The sequence below is a fragment of the Chlorocebus sabaeus genome, chromosome 22 (assembly GCF_047675955.1).
Source record: "Chlorocebus sabaeus isolate Y175 chromosome 22, mChlSab1.0.hap1, whole genome shotgun sequence".
NCBI classification, from domain to species: domain Eukaryota; kingdom Metazoa; phylum Chordata; class Mammalia; order Primates; family Cercopithecidae; genus Chlorocebus; species Chlorocebus sabaeus.
Window position 1 is genome coordinate 82,363,735 of NC_132925.1, and position 24,371 is coordinate 82,388,105.

Sequence of the window (24,371 nt, forward strand, 5' to 3'; positions counted from 1 at the left end):
TTCAGCCTCTCAAAGTGCTAGGATTATAGGTGTGAGCCACCGTGCCTGGCAATACAGTTCTTTCGTGCCAAGAACCATTTGTCAGAATAATACTTTTAAATAAATAAGTACAAATAGAATTATAAAGTAAACCATATATATACATTTATTTATTTATTTATTTATTATTTATTTATGTAAGACAGAGTCACTTGCACTCTGTCTCCCAGGCTGGAATGCAGTGGCGCGATCTCTGTTCACTGCAACCTCTGCCTCCTGGGTTCAAGTACTTCTCCTACCTCAGCTTCTGGAGTAGATGGGATTACAGGCACCTGCCACCACGCCCGGCTAATTTTTTGTATTAAAAATACAAAAAGTAGAGTTGGGGGTTCACCATGTTGGCCAGGCTGGTCTTGAACTCCTGGCCTCAAGTGATCCACCCACCTTGGCCTCCCAAAGTGCTGGGATTACAGCCTTGAGCCACCGTGCCCAGCCTGTTTTTTTTCTTTTTGTATTGAAATACATTTATTAAAATATTGAACATATTTGGGCTGTAGTAGTAAATATATATGTTTATTAACACATTAAATAACAAGATCTGTCAGTGGATCTGATGACTATAATACCTTTGAAGAAGGAATGGGCATGAGTGATATTTTTGAGATACTGTAACAATTGTAATGTGTAAGATAATAGCTATGATTTCTACTGGTGACAAAGACACAGGTACTACTCATACAATTGCTACATTTTAGTTACAGGATAGCAAAAGTAAAGGTATAAACTTTTTGTCATTCAAGTTCACAGATTCTCTGAATTCTATGAATGTTTTTAGTTGGTTCATGGACCCCAAGTTAAGAACAGAAATTTATTAGTATTATTTTAATAAATAGATTTTCATAGAGCTAGTGTTAGACTGGAACATGTAGATGAATTCTCAGGGGTCACTGTAGTTCTAAAAGAACTTTAATTTTGTGTTCATATTTCAGTAACAATTTTCAAAATTAATACTAGCATAGTTTGGCTCACTTAGATGACCCCTTAGAACTGAATATGGCTACTACTCAGTTTCAGTGCCTTTCTGTTTGTCTTTTTTTTTTTTTTTTTTTTGTTAGACAGAGTTTCACTCTTATTGCCCAGGCTGGAGTGCAGTGGCACAATCTCAGCTCACCGTAACCTCTGCCTCCCGGGTTCAAGTGATTCTCCTGCTTCAGCCTCCCAAGTAGCTGGGATTGCAGACATTTGCCACCATGCCTGGTTGATTTTGTATTTTTAATAGAAATGGGGTTTCTCCATTGTTGGTCAGGCTGGTCTCGAACTCCTGACCTCAGGTAATCTGCCTGCCTCGGCCTCCCGAAGTGCTGTGATTACAGGCATGAGCCACCGTGCCCGGCCTGTGTTTGTCTTTATGTATTGTGTATTAACAAGTTATCACTCAAAATTATAGTATTTTATTTTTAATGCAGCATTTCTCAAACTGGGATTGTCCAGAGTTTTGTGAACATAAACTCATATGACTTTTCCCCTTAAAATTAGTTGTGATCACTTAAGAATGGGAAACTTTGCTTGAAGCCTCACTGAATGGGGAATTCCTTAGTGTTTGCTTTTAGACAAATATTTTCAGTTAGTAATTGAATTCATTTAAAAATGCTATTAACAGTATACATATACATAACTGTTAGCTTTAGAATTCACTGTCATTCCATCTCTCACAAAACCTTTGGCTATTGAGATCACTGGGAAACAGCCTACAGCTGTCTTACTGTCACCCCCTTGTTATTCACATGCTGCCCCCATGTCTTACCATAAAAGGACAAATACAGCTCTTTTCTGAAGAGACAGATTTTGACTTTCTGCTCTGAAAAGTTAAGCATATTATTACTTGTTTCGTAAGTGTTTTGTGTAAGTGACATTACATCTATTCAAATAATAGTTTATTACTATTAAAGTATCTGCAAGGCCAGGCCCAGTGGCTCCTGTCTGTAATCCCAGTGCTTTGGGAGACTGGGATGAGAGGATCACTTGAGGCCAAGAGTTTGAGACCAGCATGGGCAACAGAGCCAGGCCCTGTCTCTTCAAAACATTAAAAGTTTAAAAAAAAAAAAATTAGCCTGGTGTGGTGACATGCCACCTATAGTCCTAGCTACTTGGGAAGCTGAGGCAGGAGGATCACTTGAGCCCAGAAGTTAGAGGCTGCAGTGAGCTATGATAGTGCCACAGAGTGAGACTTTATCTCAAAAAATAAAAATAGATCAGGCATGGTGACTCATGCCTGTAATCCCAGCACTTTGGGAGGCCAAGGCAGGTGGATTACTTGAGGTCAGGAGTTCGAGACCAGCTTGGCCAACAGAGTGAAACCCATCTCTACTAAGAATACAAAAATTAGCTGGATGTGGTGGTGCACGCCTATAGTCCCAGCTACTTGGAAGGCTGAGGCAGGAGGATTGCTTGAACCTGGGAGGTGGGGGTTGCAGTGAGCCCAAGATCACGCCATTGCACTCCAGCCTGGGGAACTAAGTACAACTCTGTCTCAAAAAAAAGAATAAAAAATAAAAAGATACAAAATAAAGTCTCTGCAACGTTATGTAAAAATGTATGCCAATCATTACTTTTATCTGCCTTTCATGAAATAATAACTATAGGTAAAAAATGAGTTTTTAATGAAGATGATTTGATTCTTATGTAAGCTTTTAACTACCACCTCCTTTAGTAGAAATGTATTCTGACTTTTTTCCATTTTGAATAATATATTCATTGTTTTCATTAAGGCCACTCCTTTTTGTGGGTCCAACGGGTACAGGAAAATCTGTGTATGTGAAGGATAAGCTAATGAATCACTTGGAAAAGGACAAATACTTTCCTTTTTATGTTAACTTATCTGCACGGACCAGTGCCAATCAGGTTCAGGTTAGTTTAAAGACAGAAATGTGGGTCTGTCATTAATATTTTGTCTTATTTGCTCAGTGTTTAACATTGTACATTAAATAAGCAACCGTGTAAATATATGAATTTAAATACAACTTTCAAATGTTTGGGGAATTACAAGTTTTTGAAATTAATGAGAAAAGTTTCAGAGAACATTTTTACATTAATAGTGGGTTATTGAGCTTTATTATCTGTTTTTTTTTTTTTAAGCCTGAGAAGAAGCAACAATTGATTTCTTAACTGGTGAAGGGAGTATAAAAGACACACACACACACAGGGCGGGGCGGGGGTGGGGAGATCCAGGGAGAAATGAGAGAACTTTGAATTGTTCTCGCAAGACCCTCCTGGATGGTCCTTAGGGGCATTTGCTGCTCTCTGGACCTTTCAAACCATGGGCCTGTGACAGGAACCACGTGAGTGCATCTCACCCTTTGCCCTCAAATGTGTCAAAGTGAAACTACTTCATGAAACCTTTTCTAATTGCCATTTTCATCATCCATTCCTAAATTTAGGCCTATCCATTCTCTCCTGGCCTCATTTCTGTTGTTTTAAGTCTATATACTTCACTGAGCTTCAAAATCTTACAAATTTAGAACATTTTTACTGTGGAGCTTTATTTGAATGAAAATAATTTCAGTTTATTTTTCCAATGGACAAGTGAGTTCCAAAAGTATTAGAACTATAAGAAAGCATCCACATTTATTTTAGCTATAAAAAGCTGCCAAATGTAAAGATTAATGCATTTAAATATTGAGTACAGATGGACACAAAGAAGGAAACAACAGAAATCGGGGCCTACTTGAGAGTGGAGCCAGGCAGGAGGGTGAGGATTGAAAAACTGCCTATTGGGTACTATGCTTATTACCTGAGTGATGAAATAATCTGTACACCAAACCCTCGCAACACACAATTACCCATATAACCTGCATGTGTACTCCCTGAACCTAAAATAAAAGTTGGAAAGAAAAATTATTCAGTGAAGAAAAAAATAAAAATATGTTGGTTGTCCAATGAGGAAAATATTGTAGAACTTTTGGTGACATTTGTAGAAATATTGTAGAAACATGCATATACTACACAAATATAATACATAAATACATGTGTGTAACAATTGTGAGTGCATAGGATTTCAATAAATGTTTGAATGATGTTGATTGTGAAGTTTAGTATCACCCTAAATATGAATAAATAAAAATAAACACACATATAATGCTGCTTGGTATGATTTCCCTACAGAAACTTAAACTTTTTTTTTTCTGATGTTAAATATGGTATTTTATGTTAAGTTAATCATTGATAAATTAAGCAAATAGTCATTGTTACTGGTAAAAATCCCATGGATTCTGGCAAAATGGGTTGTTTTACTTGTTGATACTGATTTAACATAAGTATGAAAATAAATTCCTAATTCAGTTGTAGGTAAATATACCACTCTTCCTTTATATTTTAGAACATTATCATGGCTAGATTGGATAAAAGACGCAAAGGAGTCTTTGGACCACCTATGGGAAAGAAGTGTATAATTTTTATAGATGATATGAATATGCCTGCATTGGAGAAGTATGGAGCTCAACCTCCTATTGAATTATTACGACAATTTTTTGACTGTGGACATTGGTAACTATTTAATTCGATAAGTCATGCTGAAGTTATATCTCAGTTTTTATTTTAGGTTTTTAAAGTAAAATAATGTATTTTTTGAGATATTTAAGGAAAAGAAAGATTGCTCAGATTTTCCTGTACATGAAGGCTTTCTAATATCTTTTGAAAAGACTGTTTTAAATTGAGAGGAAGGTACAGATATTTCCTGTATACTCCCTGCCCCCAACACATGCATAGTCTCCTCAATCTCAACATCCCCACCAAATTGGCACATTTGTTACAATTGATAAGCCTACATTGCTATATCACAATCACCCGAAGTCCATAGTTTACTTTAGGGTTTGCTTTATGTGTTGTGCATGCCATGGGTTTGGAGAAATGTATATTATATGTATCCATCATTATAATATCATAGAGAGTATTTTCACTGCTGTAAAGATCCTCTGTGTTCTCTTTTCATTCCTCCCCCAACTTCAGCGGCTTTGTAAGAGATCCATTGATCTCACTCTCTCTATAGTTTAGCCATTTTCAGAATGTCATATAGTTGGAATAATACAGTATATAGCCTTTTCAGATTAGCTTCTTTCATTTAGTAATATGCATTTGAGTTTGCTTCATATCTTCTCATGGCTTGATAGCTCATTTCTTTTTAGCACTGAGTAATATTCAATTGTCTGGTTATACTACAATTAATCCATTAACCTACTGAAGGACATCTTGGTTGCTCCCAAGTTTTCAACAATTATGAATAAAGTTGCTATAAACATTGTGCACAGGTTTTACATGGACATAAGTTGTCAACTTCTTTGAGTAAATACCAAGGCACACAATTGCTGAACAATGTGGTAAGAATATGTTTAGTTTTGTAACAAACCACCAAACTATCTTCCAAAATAACCATACCATTTGCATTCCCATCAGGAATCAATGAGAGTTAGTGTTGTTCCACGTCTTCTCTGGCATTTGGTATTGTCAGTGTTCTAGATTTTGGCCATTCTAATGAGTGTGTGGTGGTATTTCATTGTTTTAATTTGCATTTCCCTGACATATGGTAAGAAGCATCTTTTAATATGTTTATTTGCCCTCTGTGTATCTTACTTGGTGAGGTGTCTGTTAGGGTCTTTGACCATTTTTAAATTGGGTTGTTTGTTTTATTATCATTTAGTTTTAAGAGTTCTTTGTATATTTTGGATAATAGTCCTTTATCAGATGTGTCATTTGCCATTATTTTCTCCAAGTCAGGCCTGTCTTCTCATTCTCTTGACTTTGTCTTTGGCAGAGCAGAAGTTGTTAATTTTAATGAAGTCCCGTTTTTCCAACCAGTCCGTTGGTGTTGTGTCTGAAAAAGTCATTGCTATACCCAAGTTCAACTAGGTTTACTCCTTTGCTATCTCCTAGGAGTTTTATAGTATTGCATTTAATATGTAGGCCTGTTATCCATTTTTAGTTAATTGTTGTGAAGGGTGGGTAAAATTGTATATAGGTCAATTTTTTGCGTGTGTGTGTCCAATTGTTTAATAGTATTTGTCTTTTGCTAAAAGGCAGGGATCTTGCTATGTTGTTGAGGCTGTTCTCAAAATTCTAGCTTCGAGCAATCCATCTGCCTTAGCCTCCTGGGTAGGTGGGATTACAGGTATGAGCCACTGTGCCCAGCAACATTTCTTGAAAAGACTATTTTGCTCCATAATATTGCCTTTGCTCCTTTGTCAAAGATCAGTTGACTATATTTATTAGGTCTATTTCTGGGCTCTCTAATCTGTTCCACTGACCTATTTGTCTGTTCTGTCAGTACCACATTGTCTTGACTGCTGTAGTTTTATAGTAAGCCTTAAAGTTGGGTAGTATCAGTCCTCTGACTTTGTTCTTCTCTTTCAATAGTGTTGACTAATTTGGGCCTTTAGCCTCTCCATATCAACTTTAGAATCAGTTTCTCAAGATCCAAAAAATAACTTGCTGGGATTTAGATTGGGATTGCATTGAATCTACAAGTCAAATTTGGAAAGTCTGTCATCTTCATAATATTGTTTTCCTATCCATGAACATGGAATACCTCTCTTTATTTAGTATTTTGATTTAGTTCATCAGGGTTTTATAGTTTTCCTCATGTAGATCTTCTATATATTTTGTTAGATATATCCCTAAGTATTTCATTGGGGGTGGGTGCTAATGTAAATTGTGTTGTACTTTTTTTTTTTTTTTTGAGACAGAGTCTCACTGTGTCGCCCAGGCTGGAGTGCAGTGGCATGATCTTGGCTCACTACAACCTCTGCCTCTGGGTTCAAGAGATTCTCCTGCCTCAGCCTCCCAAGTAGCTGGGATTACAGGCATGTGCCACCATGCCCAACTAATTTTTGTGTTTTTAGTAGAGAGAGGTTTTCACCATGTTGGCTAGGCTGGTCTCAAACTCCTGACCTCAAGTGATCCAACTTCCTTGGCCTCCCAAAATGCTGGGATTACAGGCATGAGCCACTGTGCCTGGCCCAGGTGTTGTACTTTTAATTTCAAATTCCACTTGTTTATTGCTGGTATATAAAAAGGTGATTGACTTTTACATGGTAAGTCTTTACAAGCTTGGTATAATCGCTTATTAGTTCCAGGAGTTTTTTGTAGTTCTTTCAGATTTTCTTTATAGATCATCATGTTATCTGCAAACAAGGACAGTTTCATTTCTTTCTTCCCAGTCTGTATACCTTTTTTTTTTTTTTTTCTTGTTTCTAGCCCTTATTATGATGTTGAAAAGAAGTGGTGAGAGGGAACATTCTTACCTTGTTCCTGATCTTAGTGGGAAAGCTTGGAGATTCTCACCATTAAGTATGTTGTTAACTGTAGAGTTTTTATAGATATTCCTTACCAAGTTGAGGAAGTTACCTTTATTCCTAGTTTACTGAGAGATTTTTGGCTTTTTTTTTTTTTTTTTTTTTTTTTTTTTTGCCTTTATTTGAGACAAAGTCTTGCTCTGTCGCTCAGGCTGAAGTGTAGTGGCATGATCTTGGCTCACTACAACCTCCGCCTCCCAGGTTCAAGTGATTCTCATGCCCTAGCCTCCCAAGTAGCTGGGATTACAGGTACACACCACCACACCCAGCTAATTTTTGTATTTTTAGTAGAGACGGTTTTGCCATGTTGGCGAGGCTGGTTTCGAACTCCTGACCTCAAGTGATCCACCGCCTTGGCCTCCTAAAGCGCTGGGATTACAGGTATGAGCCACCACCCCCAGCCTGGAGGATTATTAATTGGCCGAACTTCCATATTGTTGTATCTCAAGGAATAGGAAGGTCTGAGAAGAGAGAGAGAGATGGGGAACAGCCAGTCAGTGGAACAGTCAGAACACACACAATATTTATCAGTTAAGTTTTTCTTCTTATATAGGTGCAATTCATGGTGCTCCAAAACAATTACAATAGTAACATCAAAGGTCACTGATCACAGATCACCATATCAGATATAAAAATAATGGAAAAGTTTGAAATATTGCAAGAATTACCGAAATGTGACACAGAGACTGGAAGTAAGCAAATGCTGTTGGAAAAATGGTGCCTATAGACCTGTTCAACACAGGGTTTCTAAAACCCTTTTTCAGTTTGTAAAAAACACAGTATCTGCAAAGCTTAATGAAGTGAAGTGAAATAAAATGCGGTATGCCTGCACTTTTCAACTTAGTTTCAATTATTGAAAATAACTTACAGGTTACATCCTTCCAAGTACCATTCCCCCAAGTCAATAATTTGTGGGTAGTGTCCAGCCTAAGTAACCATAATCAGCACCCTATTTTTCTACCATGTTTTTAACTGTATATTTTCTGTGGCTGCTTGGAACTACCTACCATATCTTGGAGATGGCTTGTATTTGACAGCAATCTCATGGATAACCCTTCTATTCTCCCCACACCACTTTATGGTGACATGGTTAGTTTCTCACATGCAAGATACAGCACCTTTTAATTAGGATTAATAATTCTTCCTTTCCTCCTCTTAAATGTACTTTTCTATTCTTCAGTATGCCATGATTTTTATCTCAAGACAAGGGTAGATGAATTTCAAAGCTAAGTCATATTTTATAGATGCATTTTTGTTATTACTATAGGCCCTAGGAATTCTGCTTTCAGGAGATAACCATTGTTGAGATAATAACTGCAATTATCTCAGGAGATAGTCACTCTCCTGAGTTAGTGATTATCAGGAGATAATCACTATTCCTCAGTGATTTTTTTCTATATAAGTATTTTATGTTTAAAAATAGGCTCATATTACATGCAATGTTTTGTAAATTATTTTGCACATATATTTATCTTGAATAGCCATATCTGCATATTTGTCTACTCATTCATTTTATTGGCTTTAATATTATGTGGATGTGCTGTAATTTACTTAGCTGGTCTTCTATTGATGATTATTAGGGTTGTTACCAAAACCCATATTTTCATACTTTCTAGCATGCTTTTAGCCTAAGGACTGGCTAGACAGACTCCTCCCCCAGGCCTCTGTATGTGTATGTCTCTGTGTGTGCAATAGCTTCAGTATTAAAGACTTGATGGCTTATTGACAATAGCAACCTTTTACTCTGAGTGGTTCCAACTAAATTGTGTCATTTCATACTTCTTTCTGATTAAAACTTCCTTGAAATTTCATTTTTCCTTAATGGGTCCCTTTCTATAACAAAATATATAGATCCTATTTAGACATCCTTATCCACTCTGAAGATACAGTTTGAGATGAGAAAAAGAAAATCAGGACATCGCTATAACCAGTTTGACTACATAACTAGTGTTCAAACTGTGACCTTTCTGACAGTAAAAGGGGAGTGTTATTAATAATTACTTCAGTACAACAAGCACAAGCCAGAATTGTCCTAGGTAAAATGAGATACATGGTAACCTTATCTTTGAACGGCTACAAATAGGATTGATCACTCATCCATGCTTCTAGATTTGTAATAAGAAAGGAGAAATGGAGAGTCAAACTGTAAGGAAGAGTAGGAGGAAAGAGAGGGAAAAGTAAGAGGAAGGGTCGTTCTAGATACCCAGAATCTGGGTAACAGAATCAGTCACTGAGGGGAGAAACCAAATTCTGCTTTAAAACAAAATTCTCTCCTACTCAAAGTATTTTCTGAAGTTATTCCTTTTAGAGAAGCTAAAGTCTGATTAAATTTCTTGGGAGATCTATATTTCATTCCATCTTGCTGTCTTTATAACAGATAATCTAAGTTTTGTGTGTGTGCTTTCTAAGGTATGACCTTAAGGACACAAGTAAAATCACGCTGGTGGACATAGAGCTGATTGCTGCAATGGGCCCTCCAGGTGGTGGAAGAAATCCAGTTACTCCCCGTTGTATTCGACATTTCAACGTCTGCAGTATTAATTCTTTTAGTGATGAAACTATGGTCCGAATCTTCTCATCTATTGTAGCATTCTACCTTAGAACTCGTGAATTTCCTCCAGAGTACTTTGTAATTGGGAACCAGATAGTCAATGGGACTATGGAGGTCAGTCAATAATGCAATGTAAATGTTTTAGTATTGCATATTTCCCTCATTTGTCCCTTATTTTATTTTTTTAACGTTGTTTCCCACTTAACTATCTGCTTTGGTCTTTGGTGTCAGAGAAACTGTTTAGAAGACCAGAGAATAGGAAGATCACAGGATTTGAAATGAGGGAATCTAACTTGGGTTGAGCCTTGACTGCTATTTCCTAGCTATATGACTTTGAGCAAGTAATTTGACATTCCAGAGGCTGTTTATTTAATGACTAAAATGGAATAAAACACCTATTTCACAAGGTTGTTTAAGGAAAACATCTACAACTAGTATCTGCCACATCACAGGTATTTTGCTGTTAGGTTCCTACTCTGGTATTTGTCAAGTTTCTTCTGTCTTCCCTCCCATTTTTCATGCTTGTCTTAAAGAAATTTAAGCAGCTTATGAATACATTACTTTTAGTCACACCATATAATTTTTAAGTAGCAATGAAAAAACAATTATAAAAGAGAAATACAAGGGTAGAAACAGACCACAAGACTCCCCATATGGCCAAAGAACAGTTTTTAACTTATTTCAGATGTGTTATTTGCCTCTGTTCAGAGACTAGAGCCAGCCTCATCTCTAATGGTAAATGGGAAACAATATATATAAAGGCATGTCAGTCATGATCTTACCAAACTACACTTTCTAGAAGCTTGAAAAAGCAAGTTTCATTTTGTGATCACTGCAACAGGAAGCAAAAAGCTCCCTAGAATCCTTCCATCCATTTCCAAGAACATCAGTCTTATCTTCTAAAATTCTCCTCTTGTTTCAGTGGAAAGTGTGTGCTGTTCAAGTAAAGAAACTATGAGCGAAGAGATAGTACATTTATTCTGATACAGAAAAGTGCTTTTATTTATAAATATAATATTTCTATTTCAGGAATATCCTGGAAAATACAGGGGTGTTGGTCAGGTAGAAGGGGATACAGAAAGCATCCCTGCCACCACCCTACCTCCGGCTTTTTTCTGTTTTTCTGTATTTGAAGCATTGTAGACCTACCATGTGTGGAGGTTGGAGCAGGGAGATGAATCACAGAACACATACAAATAAAAAATGTTGGCTGGGCGTGGTGACTCACGCCTGTAATCCTAGCACTTTGGGAGGCCAAGGTGGGTGGATCATGAGGTCAACAGATTGAGACTATCCTGACCAACATGGTGAAACCCCATCTCTACTAAAAATACAAAAATTAGCTGGGCGTGGTGGTGCGTACCTGTAGTCCCAGTCACTCAGGAGGCTGAGGCAGGAGAATCACTTGAACCCGGGAGGCGGAGGTTGCAGTGAGCCGAGATTGTGCCACCGCACTCCAGCCTGGCAACAGAATGAGACTCCATCTAAAAAAAAAATTAAGAAAAAGTTGTTTAGTTTTCCTTTTTTGACTATATCATAAAAGGCTTAATTCACCTGCCTTTAAGAGAACATTAAACTTCATTTGGTGAATTCAGTACATAAAAAAAAATATACTTCATTTCCTTATAGCCAATTTAGGTATAAGGAAGAAGGGGGTGAGGGAATAAGAGATAGAAGGGAAGAGAGAGAACAAATTGATTTGTTTTGAAGTTGATTGTAGTAACAAGAAAATTATTTCATCATCTTCTTTGGAATGATTCAGCATGAGTTATCTGATTTCACTTTCTATACAAGATTCTGTTTTTCACTATTTAACCCCAGATTATTCACCTTTAAATGGCATAACCATAATAACTGGGAAATAAAAGTAGAAACAGGTTTCTACTTGGATGGGCTTGAATGGAATCAGATGTTAAGTTCCCTCAGCTTTATAATGCCTGGTTGAGTGCTATAAGCCAAAATAAACATGCCATGCTAGGCTTAGTACTATGCAATTTTCCAAGCCAGGATGATCTTTTTTCTTTTTTCTTTTGTTTTTTTTTGAGACAGAGTCTCACTTCGTTGCCCAGGCTGGAGTCCAATGGCGCGATCTCAGCTCTCTGCAACATCCACCTCCACCTCCTGGGTTCAAGCCATTCTCCTGCCTCAGCCTCCTGAGTAGCTGGGATTATAGGCATGTGCCACGACACCTGGCTAATTTTTGTATTTTTAGTAGAGATGGGGTTTTGCCATGTTGGCCAGGCTGGTCTCGAATTCCTGACCTTAGGTGATCTGCCCAGCTCAGCCTCTCAAAGTGCTGAGATTAGAGATGTGAGCCACCGTGCTCAGTCCAAGCCCATATAATCTGATAGAGTAAATAAAATATTTTGTGTAACATTCCATTGGTTACATGACTTTGCTGATTATAAGCATTTTACTTTTGCTTTGTTGCTTTTTTCATATTCAGATATATAAACAATCTGTGGAAAATCTTTTACCCACTCCGACAAAATCCCATTATACTTTCAACTTGCGTGATTTTTCACGTGTCATCCGGGGCTGTTTACTCATTGAAAGAGATGCTGTGGCGAGCAAACACACTATGATCCGACTGTTTGTGCATGAGGTTCTCCGAGTGTTTTATGATCGCCTCATTAACGATGATGATCGAAGATGGCTGTTCCAGTTAACTAAAACTGTTATAAAGGACCATTTTAAAGAATCATTTGATAGTATCTTTTCACATCTGAGGAAACAAAATGCACCTGTGAGTATAGTGATTAAGAACATATTGAGTTAAAGCAGTACAATATATGAATTGTTACAATTAAGTTATATTTTAAAAAATCATTTCTTAATGAACTTTTTTTTTTAGCATTCCTTGTAAATAGGTGTTTGTTTTGAGAAGATTTATCTTCATAGGAAAGTATGCAACATAGAAGTTATTTAAAGAATAACATCTTATGTGGTAGGGAATAAATTATATAATAGATATAACGTGCTTAACATGATGACCATCACTTAGTAACTACTCAATAAATGGGAGTCACCCAGAATGACTTCTCTAGCCTAATAACAACAAAACGTATATAATAGAAGATCTTACTTTTCTTTTTATATCCTAAGGATGTAATTTCAGATATTACTTTTGTAAGTATATTATTTACTACCCTAATGTTTAAAAAAATTAATTACTTTATAACATGGATGAAACAAAAATTTTATACAATATTTTCTTAAATTTATTTTTTAAATGTTTTAAGTTTTATAATTTGTTTTTTTCCTCTCTATAGGTAACTGAAGAAGACTTAAGAAATCTCATGTTTGGTGACTATATGAATCCTGACCTTGAAGGAGATGATAGAGTTTATATTGAAATTCCAAATATTCTTCATTTTAGTGATGTTGTGGACCAGTGCTTAGATGAGTATAATCAAACACACAAAACAAGAATGAATCTTGTCATTTTTAGGTACCTATATATGGTGTTGATGCTTGAAATTGCTACCTGTAAAATGTTATTATGAAATGTTTAAAATGTACCAAAAGGTGTAAAGAAAAATACGGTGAATAACTTTGTATCCATTATCCAGCATAAGACATAAAATATTAGTAATTTATTTGAAGTTCCCTGTTATAGTCACACTCTCTCACTGCATCCTGTGTCCTAAGAGTAGCAGTGAAAAGAAACTTTTTTTTTTTTTTCTTTGGAGACTGAGTCTTGCTCTGTTGTCCAGGCTGGAGTTCGATGGCACAATCTCAGCTCACTGCAACCTCTGCCTCCTGGGTTCAAGCGATTCTCCTACCTCAGCCTCCCAGGTAGCTCGAACTACAGGCATGCAACACCACACCCAGCTAATTTTTTTTGTATTTTTAGTAGAGATGGGGTTCACCATGCTGCCAGGGTGGTCTCGAACTCCTGACCTCAAGTGATCTGCCCGCCTTGGCCTCCCAAAGTGCTGGGATTACAGACATGAGCCACTGCGCCTGGCTGAAACTTGTGTTTCTTAGAACTTTTACTATACATGTGTGTATTCCTAAATATATACGCAGTCTTATTTTGCATATTTTAAAACTGCATATAAATGGTATAATACTGGACATAATCTTCTGCTACTAGTTGGTTTATTCCATATTGTGAGAGTCAAAGAAAAATGAATATTTACCACTATATAGCATTCTATTATATAATTGCACCACAGTGTAGTCATTCTTCTGAGACAAATTTTAGGTGATAGAGTAAATAAAATATTTTGTGTAACATTCCATTGGTTACATGACTTTGCTGATTATAAGCATTTTACTTTTGCTTTGTTGCTTTTTTCATATTCAGATATATAAACAATCTAATTTGCTAGATATATAAACAATCTAGCAAATCTAGTTTTTGCTATTATAAGAAAGGCTTTGAAAATTCTCATGCGTGTCTCTTTGGGTACATGTGTGAGAATTTCTATAGGCTATTTTCCTATAAGTGGGATTATCATGTCGTAGTATATAAGCATCTTCAACTTTACTAAATTTTGCCAAAACATCTTTAAAAATGATTATTATTTTTGAGAGTTTCCATTGTTCTTTACCTTTGCTGATGCTTAGGATTGATAGATATTGTAAGTTTTTCTAGTCTAAGGAGAGTGAAATGGTATCTCATTATCATTTTAATTTTAATTAACCTAATTACCAGTGAAGCTAAGTGCCTTTTCTGAATTTGTTGTTTTATAGGTAATGATCTTTTCTCACACAGAAATCTTAAGAGACTGAAGAAACATATTTAATAAAAGTGGTAATATACTGCCAGTATTAGTTAATATTTCATTTTATTTGTATAACTTGTATATTAAGTTTCCTGAATTTGAACTTTTAATTAGTTTTCCCCTACATCAAATGATCCAGTTGTGACTGCTTTTGAAAAAATCACAGTTTTTGATAGTAAACTCTTTAAAACTGGGATAGTAACATATGGGACAGCAAAGTCACGTTCTTCTAGGAAAGTAAAACAGTAGTTACATGTAAATATACATTTACATTTTTATTGTAATGCATTAATAAAATTATTTTGTGGTAGGTATGTTTTGGAACATTTATCAAGAATATGTCGAGTTCTAAAGCAGTCTGGTGGAAATGCTTTGCTTGTCGGACTTGGAGGAAGTGGTCGTCAATCTTTAACTCGTCTGGCTACATCCATGGCAAAAATGCATATTTTCCAACCAGAAATTTCTAAGAGCTATGGTATGAATGAATGGAGAGAGGATATGAAGGTAAGATTATGAAGAAGCCTAGTATCTAAAATGAAAACAGTACATTCTTTTACTTGTAAAGAGAGAGCCTGTGTAGCTGTGTACTGAACTCCAGTGATGATGATGATGATGATGATGATGATGATGATACTGTCCATAGAGCATCTACTGTGTGTGCTGAGTTCTGTCCTGAGTGCTTTACCTAGCTTTTACCTACATGATCTCATTCTGTAGGTACAGCAATGCAATGCAGCAGGTGGGTTGTCTCTGTGTTTTACCGAAGCTGAGTGACATGTGATGCACAACAGAGCAAGGCTTTCTAACTCAAGTCTTATCCACTACACTATTACCATGGCTGCTGCTTTCAAAAAATTGTTGTATAATATTTGTACATATTTATGAGGTACATGTAATATTTTGATACATGCATAAAATGAATAACTATGGAGTCAGCACATTTAGGATATCTATCATGTAGAACATCGATCTTTTTGTATTGGTAACATTGCGTATCTTCTATCTTGAAATACGCAATACATTGTTAAATATAGTTGCACTATTGTACTTTTGAACACTGCAACTTCTTCCAACTGTATGTTCATACCCATTGACCTGCTTCTCTTTATCCTCCCCTGCCTGCATCTCCTTTCTGGCTTCTGATAACTGTCTTTCTACTCTCTACCTCCATGAGGTCAAATTTTTGGCTCCTGCATGTAAGTGAGCACATGTGATGTTTATCTTTCTGTGCCTGGCTTATGCCACTGACTATATATTTATTCCAGTTCAGTGAGGACTTATTTCAGATATGGTTTCTAGCAGATTTAAACATGAGCCTGATGATGATGATGATGATGGCATTAACGTTGTCTTAGTAGTAATCTAGGTTCTTTTGCTTCAACTTTAGCTTAAGGGACTCCCTTTAGCATATCTTGTAGGGCAGATCTAGTGGTAAGTTGTTCATCTGGAAAGGTTTTAATTTCACCTTCATTTTTGTAGGGCAGCTCTACCAGATACAGTGTTCTTGGTTGACAGGCTTTTATCTTTCTGCAATTAGAATATGTCACCCTACTTCCTTCTGGTCTGTACATTTTCTGCTGAGAAATTCACTGATAATCTTAAGGTAGTTCCCTTGTAGATGACAAGTTGCTTTTCTCTGGCTGCTTTCAATATTTTCTCTTTGTATTTGACTTTTGGCAGTTTGATTATATTGTTTCTTAGTGTGGATTTCTTTGACTTCATCCTAGTTGGAATTCATTGATCTTCCGTAAAATGGAATTTTTATATCCGCTTCTTTCCTCGGATTTGAGAAATTTTCAGCCATTGTTTCTGAAAAAGCTCTCTGTCCTCTCTTCCTCTCTCTCTCATTCTGGGATTTCCATAATGCATATATTGGTCCACTTGATGGTGTACCATAAATCCCTTAGGCTTGCTCCACCTTCCTTTATTGTCTTTATTTAGTTTTTGCTCCATTAACCTGGTGATTTCCAATTACTTGTTTTCAAGTTGGTTGACTGTTGATTCTGCCCGATCAAGTCTAATGTTGAACCCCTCTAGATAACTTTTTAGTTCAGTTTTATGTTTCGGGTCCAGAATTTCTATTTATATTTTATGGTTTCTATATATTTGTTAATTCTCATTTTGTTCATGCATTGTTTTCCTGCTTTAGCTCTGGGTTCCTTTCAGCTCACTGAGAAATTTTAAGGTAGTTATTTTAAATGTTTTGCTAGTCAGTTCATGGATCTGCATTTCCTTATGGTTAGTTTCTGGAACTTTATTTTGTTTCTTTGATTGGGCCACATTTCCTTATTTATTTGCATCCCTTGTGATCTTTTTGAGAGTTGACCATTTGAAATAAAGCCACCCCTCCCAATCATTATGACTGGCCTCATTCAGGGAAGACCTTCACCAATCAACCTAGCTAGAGGTTCTGGGACCTTTCAGACCTTTTCTGAGGACGTGTCTTCTTTGAGGTTGTATGTGTGCTTTTATTGTTGCATGTATGAGTGCTTTTGGCTGTCTTAATTTGCTGTTTCTTCTCGGGCTTTTAGTTGCTTGCTGATTCCGTTGTATTCCTCTGCCCTTGATCTCTTGCTCCCCCTGGTGCCTGCCTGTAGAACTGCAGCTTCTGCTGCTCTAACCCACCAAGGAACTCACCCTGTTTCAGTGGCCTCCAACCTGGTGTCCAAAATAGGCCGTTGTTCCTGTTAGCACCTGAAGGCAGGTGGAACAGCCCACACACAAGCCAGTATTCTGGGCTCGAGTTCAACTATATTCCTTCTGTCCTGAGGAAGGAGCCAGGATTTGGATGATATTCTCTGGATCTCCCCACACTATGCCCAGTTGGGGGAGGGGCTAGAGTGAGAAAAATATGAGGTACTGTCTCACTCTTTTGGGAACAGTCCCTTCTCTTGTTCATGCTCTTTTCTGGGTTCTGCAGTGACTTAACTAGTTTCTAAAGTTCTCACAAAGGTAATTGTGTTCTATATATTGCTGATACAGTGTCTTCAGGGTAGAACAAGGGTCTAGAGCTTCCTAGCCCATTATCTTACTGATGGTCACTTTCTCAATTCTTCATTTGTAAAATTTGGATAATACCACCTATTTCAAATATTATTGTGGTTAAATTATATAATGTATGTAGGGTTTTCTTAATATTCCTGATATATAATTAATATCAATTTTTTTTATTGAGACGAAGTCTCACTGTGTCACCCAGGCTGGAGTGCAGTGGCACAATCTCCACTCACTGCAACCTCCACCTGCCGAGTTCAAGTGGTTCTACTGCCTCAGCCTCCCTAGTAGCTGGAATTGTTGGTGCCTGCCACCATGCCTGGCTAATTTTTTTTTTCCTGTATTTTTGCTAGAGATGGAATTTCACCATGTTGGCCAAGTTGGTCTCGGATCACCTGAGGTCAGAGGTCTGAGACTAGCCTGGCCAACATGATGAAACTCTGTCTCTTCTAAAAATACAAAAATTAGCCAAGTGTGAGGAACGGACCTGTAATTGCAGCTACTCAAGAGCCTGAGGCAGGATAATCATTTATAGTGGAATTAACCTGTAATCTCAGATACTTGGAAGGCTGAGGCAGGAGAATCGCTAGAACCTGGGAGGCAGAAGTTGCAGTGAGCCAAGATCATGCCACTGCACTCCAGCCCAGGCAAGAGAGTGAGACTTTGTCTAAAAAAAAAAAAAATTACAATGATGCTCATGACAATAAGTTAAATATGTTTGTGTATATTGTATCGTAAAGTTTATTTTAAATTAAAATTTTTATGGTTCTTTTTTTTTTCTTTTCTTTTTTTTTTTTTTTTTTTTTTTGAGATGGAGGCTTGCTCTTGTTGCCAGGGCTAAAGGGCAATGGCACGATCCTGGCTCACTGCAACCTCCACCTCCTGGGTTCAAGCGATTCTCCTGCCTCAGCCTCCTGAGTAGCTGGGATTATTGGCATGTGCCACCATGCCCAGGTTATTTTGTATTTTTCGTAGAGACAGGGTTTCTCCCTGTTGGTCAGGCTGGTCTCAAACTCCCAACCTCAGTTGATCCACCTGCCTCGGCCTCCCAAAGTGCTGGGATTACAGGCCTGAGCCACCACACCCAGCCCAAATTAAAATTTTTAGATTTTTTTTGGAGAGGTGTCTCACTCTGTCACCCCAGCTGGAGTACAGTGGCCTGATCATAGCTCACTGCAGCCTCAACCTCCCAGGTTCAAGCAACCCTCCCACCTCACCCTCCCTAGTAGCTGCCTGTGGGACTACAGGTATGTACCACCAGGCCTGGCTAATTTTTTTTTTTTTTTTTTTTTTTTTTTTTTTTTTTTTTAAGAGATGGTCTCTCATTATGTTGTCCAGGCTGCTCTCAAACTCCTGGGCTCAAGTAATCTTCCTGCCTCACCCTCTCAAACTGCTCAGATTACAGGGGTGAGCCACTGCACCCAGCCTAAGATTTATTTTGATATAATATTAATAATTACAAACCTGATACAATACTACTTTAAAAACTAGACTCCCTAGTTTTGATGACAGAAAATTATTTCTAAGAACAAAACAGCCTTCATATTGGAAGATGGCTGTAATGGGAAAAGGATGTAGTTGTGTACAATATAAAAATCCATCATTTATTTTATGGAGTGAAAATATTAGTTAATATTTAATGATTTAAAATATATGGTTTTACAATGTAGAAGGTTATTTTTAAAAATAACTTACAGAAGTTGTAATGCTATTTCACTGTGAACTACAGTCAGTTTGTATGCTGACAAATATTTAACAACCAGCTTTCCAGGACTGGGGGTGAGAGGGAGCCTCTGATGGTAGATTTTCCAATTTCCATGATGTAAAAACTGCCCCATGGCTGATCTGAAGCTCCCAACATGCTGTCACTGAGAACAGAACTGAAAAGAGATATGCATAGAACACCATGACATGGTATTTTACTGTATTGATACAATAGATTGAAAAAATTTCCAGAGTATAGATAATAGTAACATAATAAAATAGGACATGATGAGATTTAAGCATTTACCTCCCTTTTAAATATAACTAGATTTTTGTATAATTGTAAGTTTATATAATTCAATTTTTAAATCCTGGCTATGTTTTACAAACTTCTGACAAGTCCCTGAAATTTTAACAGTCAGTTCTAACAAGCCTGTACAAGTCAACTTCAGCACACTACTGAGCCCATATCTTATATTAGGAATTTGGGTTGCCGTTGACCCCTGCACAAAAACCCCAGCCTGTCTACACTGAAGTGTCTAGAGGTAGATAGGCTTTTGACAAAGCTGAATTTAGGGTATCAAATTATGTCCTTAGTAATTACTCTTTCTATCTCCTGACACAACTCTCCTCCATTTGGCTTCCTTCTCCAGCAGGCTCATTCCATGAGGCAAACAGTTAACTCCAAGTAATTAAGGTTACTGGCCTTTATATATTCCATCTCAGAACAGCCAGGATTCTTTCTGTTTCAAGTCTGTCTCAGTCCCTGATGTAAGACTATGATTGGGCCCTGCTTAAATCATATGCCTTCCTCTGAATCAGTGATTATGTCTAGGGGTTTGGGGAAACTGACCATTTTGGCTCTCCCACCCAGGGGACAGAGGCAGTGGAGGCCCCAAATGACAGCCCCAGTAGAAGTGGGGAGAGGTACTGCCCTAAAAATCAAAGTGTTGTTATCAAAAGAAGGGGAAAGTGAGGGAAATCAAAACCAACAGATGTCTACCATATTCTGCTTACAAGTACATTTTTATTTTTTAAGGGTCTGTTAAGGAATGTGGGCATGAGGGGCCAGAAGACCGTCTTTCTCATCACAGACACTCAGATTAAAGAGGAAGCTTTTCTAGAGGATATTGACAGTGTGCTCAATACAGGAGAAGTGCCTAACATTTTTGCAGCAGATGAGAAACAAGAAGTGATGGAGGTAAACACTTTTGGGAAAGTACTTCTCCTAGCACAAAACTTTATTTCTTGAAACCTTTTCTCAGCTCTTCAGGATAAATATAGTTTGTACATATGATTTTGGGGGTAATTAAAATTTTTAAGTATATTAGTTAAATACATCATTGTTTGGTGAATTTTAAATTGCTTCAACCATAGTTATGAGGCATAATTTTTGTTTTGTAACTCCTATCTTCATAATAACGGCAGTTTATTTCACCTGTTTAATGTTATTTAGCATGTTTTATGAGTGATTAGAGAATTTTAAATCATCTCTTAAGGTTACTTGATGTAAGAAAGCATGATTTTAATGCTACTTTATTAGACTTTGTGGTTTACACTGGTTAGTAAATTTTTAAAAAGTTTTAATAAAACTATCTTATAGGTTTGATACATCTGAAAGTCTTGTTTATGATTTAATTGACAAAAAATACAACGGTGACGTGTCCACTACTGTCACATACTTTAACCCTCATTTCTAAGATGAAAGTAATGTCACACTTTCTCATTACCATAATCACTTTTACCCGCAAAATATATCACTCACACCTGGATATTTAATTCCCCACCTCCAGCCATAACATCTGGAGTGAAATGGACTCACACTTTCAAGTACTCTGCTTTTCTCTTCCATGAAATGGCAGCACAGATAAGAGTTCTTCCCACATGGGGTTGTTGTGAGGTTTGAGAATCAAACAAGATAAAGCACTTATGTAGTGTCAGGCACTTACACAGTAAATGGTGCATTACCAGTTCATAGTATGGAGTGTGGAAGGAGAAAAGAGGACAAAACAACACAACAAAAACCCATGTTCTTTGCTGTTATCTGGGATATGTCAGAGATGTGACCAAGGCTGCGAATTAGTGGTATTCTCCTGATTTATAGGAGAAATGCATCGTCCATATGCCCATTCAAGGAATAGTCACCTTTGGGAAATGGAATTTCCTAAGCTTTGCTAGGCTGTCCTGCTGCTTTAGCTATTATGTATTTTTCATTCCCAACAGTTTGCTACTAAACTTTTCCATTTCTTCACTATTTCTGTTATATATTTGCTATTTTATATACATCTATATTTTTTAAACAGGATCATATTCAATATATTGTTGCAAAACTTTTTTTTAGTTATTTTATCTTGCTTATCTTCTTGTAGCACAAAATACACTGTGTGTGTGTGTGTGTGTGTGTGTGTGTGTTTCTAGAGATGAAGTCTCACTGCTCTGTTGCCCAGGCTGGAGTGCAGTGGTGCAGTCATAGCTCACTGCAGCTTCAAACTCCTGGGCTCTTACCTCAGCCTCCCAAGAAGCTAGGATTCCAGGCATGAGACACCACTTTATTATTTTTAACTGTTGTATAAAATGCTAATATGTGGATCTTTTACAGTTATAACTACTTCCTTACTGATTGATACTTCAGCTGTTTACATTTTTTCTCTCAAAAACAATGTAAAATTGGCCAGGCACAGTGGCGCAAGCCTGTAATCCCAGCACTTTGGGAGGCCGAGATGGGTGGATCACGAGGTCAGGAGATTGAGACCATCCTGGCCAACATGGTGAAACCCCGTCTCTACTAAAAAATACAAAAAACTAGCCGGGCGAGATGGCAGACGCCTGTAGTCCCAGCTACTCGGGAGGCTGAGGCAGGAGAATGGCGTGAACCCGGGAGGTGGAGCTTGCAGTGAGCTGAGATCCGGCCACTGCACTCCAGCCTGGGTGACAGAGCGAGACTCCGTCTCAAAAAAAAAAAAAAGTAAAATTATATCTCTATACATCTTTGTGAACTTTTGTGATTATCTTTATAAGGTAAATTCTTGGCAGATACTTGTTTTTAAATTATAGAATTTTGAGTTGGAAGAGGTTTTCTACGTTCAAACTATGTCAAAGTCATTCTATTGAAACCAAAATTTTACAGATATTTACAGGGAGCAATAAAACTTCTTCATATTCTAATATCCACCAATCTCACTGCCAGCTTATCTATTTTTATTTACAGGGTTTTTATTTTCTGATATTCCCTAGGGTGTTCGTCCAGTAGCTCAGGCTGGCAGTAAACATGATGAACTCAGCCCCTTAGCCCTATTTGCTTTCTTCGTGAATCGCTGCAAAGATAATCTTCATGTCGTGGTGGCCTTTAGCCCCATTGGAGATGCCTTTCGAAATCGCTTGAGACAGTTCCCATCCCTCATCAATTGCTGTACCATTGACTGGTTTCAGGTATGTCATTTTTCTTGGTTGGAGGGGGGAGACAGCTAACTCTTTTGGAATTTTACTGAAATATTTGAAAAACTTCATTAATATACATTCAGCAAATGTTTGTTTCTTGATCACTTACTGTAATGACAGGCGTAATGTTCAGCACCAGAGACTGATAGGACTACATGATCCTCACAAGGAGCTTACACTATAGACTGGAAGATAGAAAAAGCAGTCAGCAATCATGATTATATAAGAGAGCCATAATGTTGATGTGCAAAGGGTATACATACGAAGGCAGTGAATTTCTGAGGCATGAAGATGAATTAGTTATATAGAGGGGGAGTGTATTAAGAATCAATAGGAAATTTGTATGTAAAGAAATTTGTTATGAGGAATTGGCTCGTATGATTATGAAGCCTAAGATGTGCCAAGATCTGCTGTTGGTAGGTGAAAGCCCAGGAAAACCAGTGATGTAGTTCCAGTCTGAAGGCCGGCAGGCTCAGGAGCCAGGAAGAGCCAATTCAGTCCAAGTCTGAAGGGAGGGGGAAAAAACCCAATGTCTCAGCTTGAAGACAATCATACAGGAGGAATTTGGGGGAGGATCAACATTTGTGTTGCATTGGATTGAACAAAATTGGACAAGGACAATTGAATGCAGTCCATTGACATTAGGGAGGGCACTCTGCTTTACTCAGTCTATAATGATTTAAATGTTGAACTCATGTAAAGCACTCTTACGGAAACACCCAGAATCATGTTTGACCAAATATCTGGGAACCTCATGGCCCAGTCAAGTTGACACATAAAATGAACCATTATTAGAGAATAGTACATGGAAAAGGAGAAGGGTGGGAAGAGGTTGGCTCGTCTGCCCCACTGAAAATTGTTTTGTATAGCTGGCTAGCATTTTAAGGGCAGCAGCAGTTGAGTTGGAGCTTTGGGTGGGTATCAGGTTACAAAGAGATTGGCAAGGTATTCCTAGGAATTTGGTTTTATACCAGAGACATTACAGTGGCATCAACATATTTTTAGATAATCTGCATTTAGGAAAAAACCAAAACAGTTGGAAGCTGTGTGGTGGGTGAATTACAGTAGGGCAAAGCAAGAGACAGGAAAACCCGCTAGGCAACAATTTCAGTCAAGCTAGAAGCAAATGATGAAGGCCACTGCCTCACCTAAGACAGACTGCCACTGCCTGTGTAAAACCATTTGGTATTCATACTTTTGAGAACAGTAACTCATGGTACCTTCTATTTGATTGTTTTATGTGCAAGAGAATGTGGACTGTGCATTGACCCTGGATAATTTTTTTAAAAAAATTAGTTTCTGGTACTGATTTGTTTTATTCTCTTTGCCTAATTCTTATCAACTGCATTCTGGTTTTGTTTAAGAAATCACCCTCCATGTAGCTATGTATCAGAGGGATTGAATCATGGTTGGTCTAAGTCAATATATATATATATATTTTGAGACAGGATATCTGTCGTCCAGGCTGGAGTGCACTGGTGCAATCGCAGCTCACTGCAACCTGCGCCTCCTGGGCTCAAGCAATCCTCCCACCTCAGCCTCCAGAGTAGTTGGGACTATAGGTGTATGCCACCATGCCCAACTCATTTTAAAATTTTTTATAGAGACAGGGTTTCTCTATGTTGTCCA

At 37.4% G+C, this 24,371-nt stretch overlaps 1 protein-coding gene across 12 annotated transcripts in view; it reads left to right on the top strand.

Annotated features, from left to right (window-relative positions):
• DNAH12 (dynein axonemal heavy chain 12) overlaps positions 1–24,371 on the top strand; it is a 247,789-nt gene that overhangs the window by 138,183 nt on the left and 85,235 nt on the right. For 10 of the 12 annotated variants that reach the window (XR_012090615.1, XM_073010001.1, XM_073010007.1 and 7 more), the window contains 8 exons: positions 2,748–2,886; positions 4,355–4,521; positions 9,732–9,987; positions 12,320–12,619; positions 13,146–13,324; positions 14,918–15,110; positions 20,344–20,505; positions 22,539–22,733. Coding sequence is in view for 10 of the 12 variants with exons in the window: in XM_073010001.1 (XP_072866102.1) it covers positions 2,748–2,886; positions 4,355–4,521; positions 9,732–9,987; positions 12,320–12,619; positions 13,146–13,324; positions 14,918–15,110; positions 20,344–20,505; positions 22,539–22,733 (1,591 nt within the window). In the remaining 2 variants the exon portion in view is untranslated. Of the gene's footprint in view, positions 1–2,747; positions 2,887–4,354; positions 4,522–9,731; positions 9,988–12,319; positions 12,620–13,145; positions 13,325–14,917; positions 15,111–20,343; positions 20,506–22,538; positions 22,734–24,371 lie in introns of those variants that run through there. The other 2 variants (XM_073010005.1, XR_012090616.1) reach the window with 2 other exon arrangements.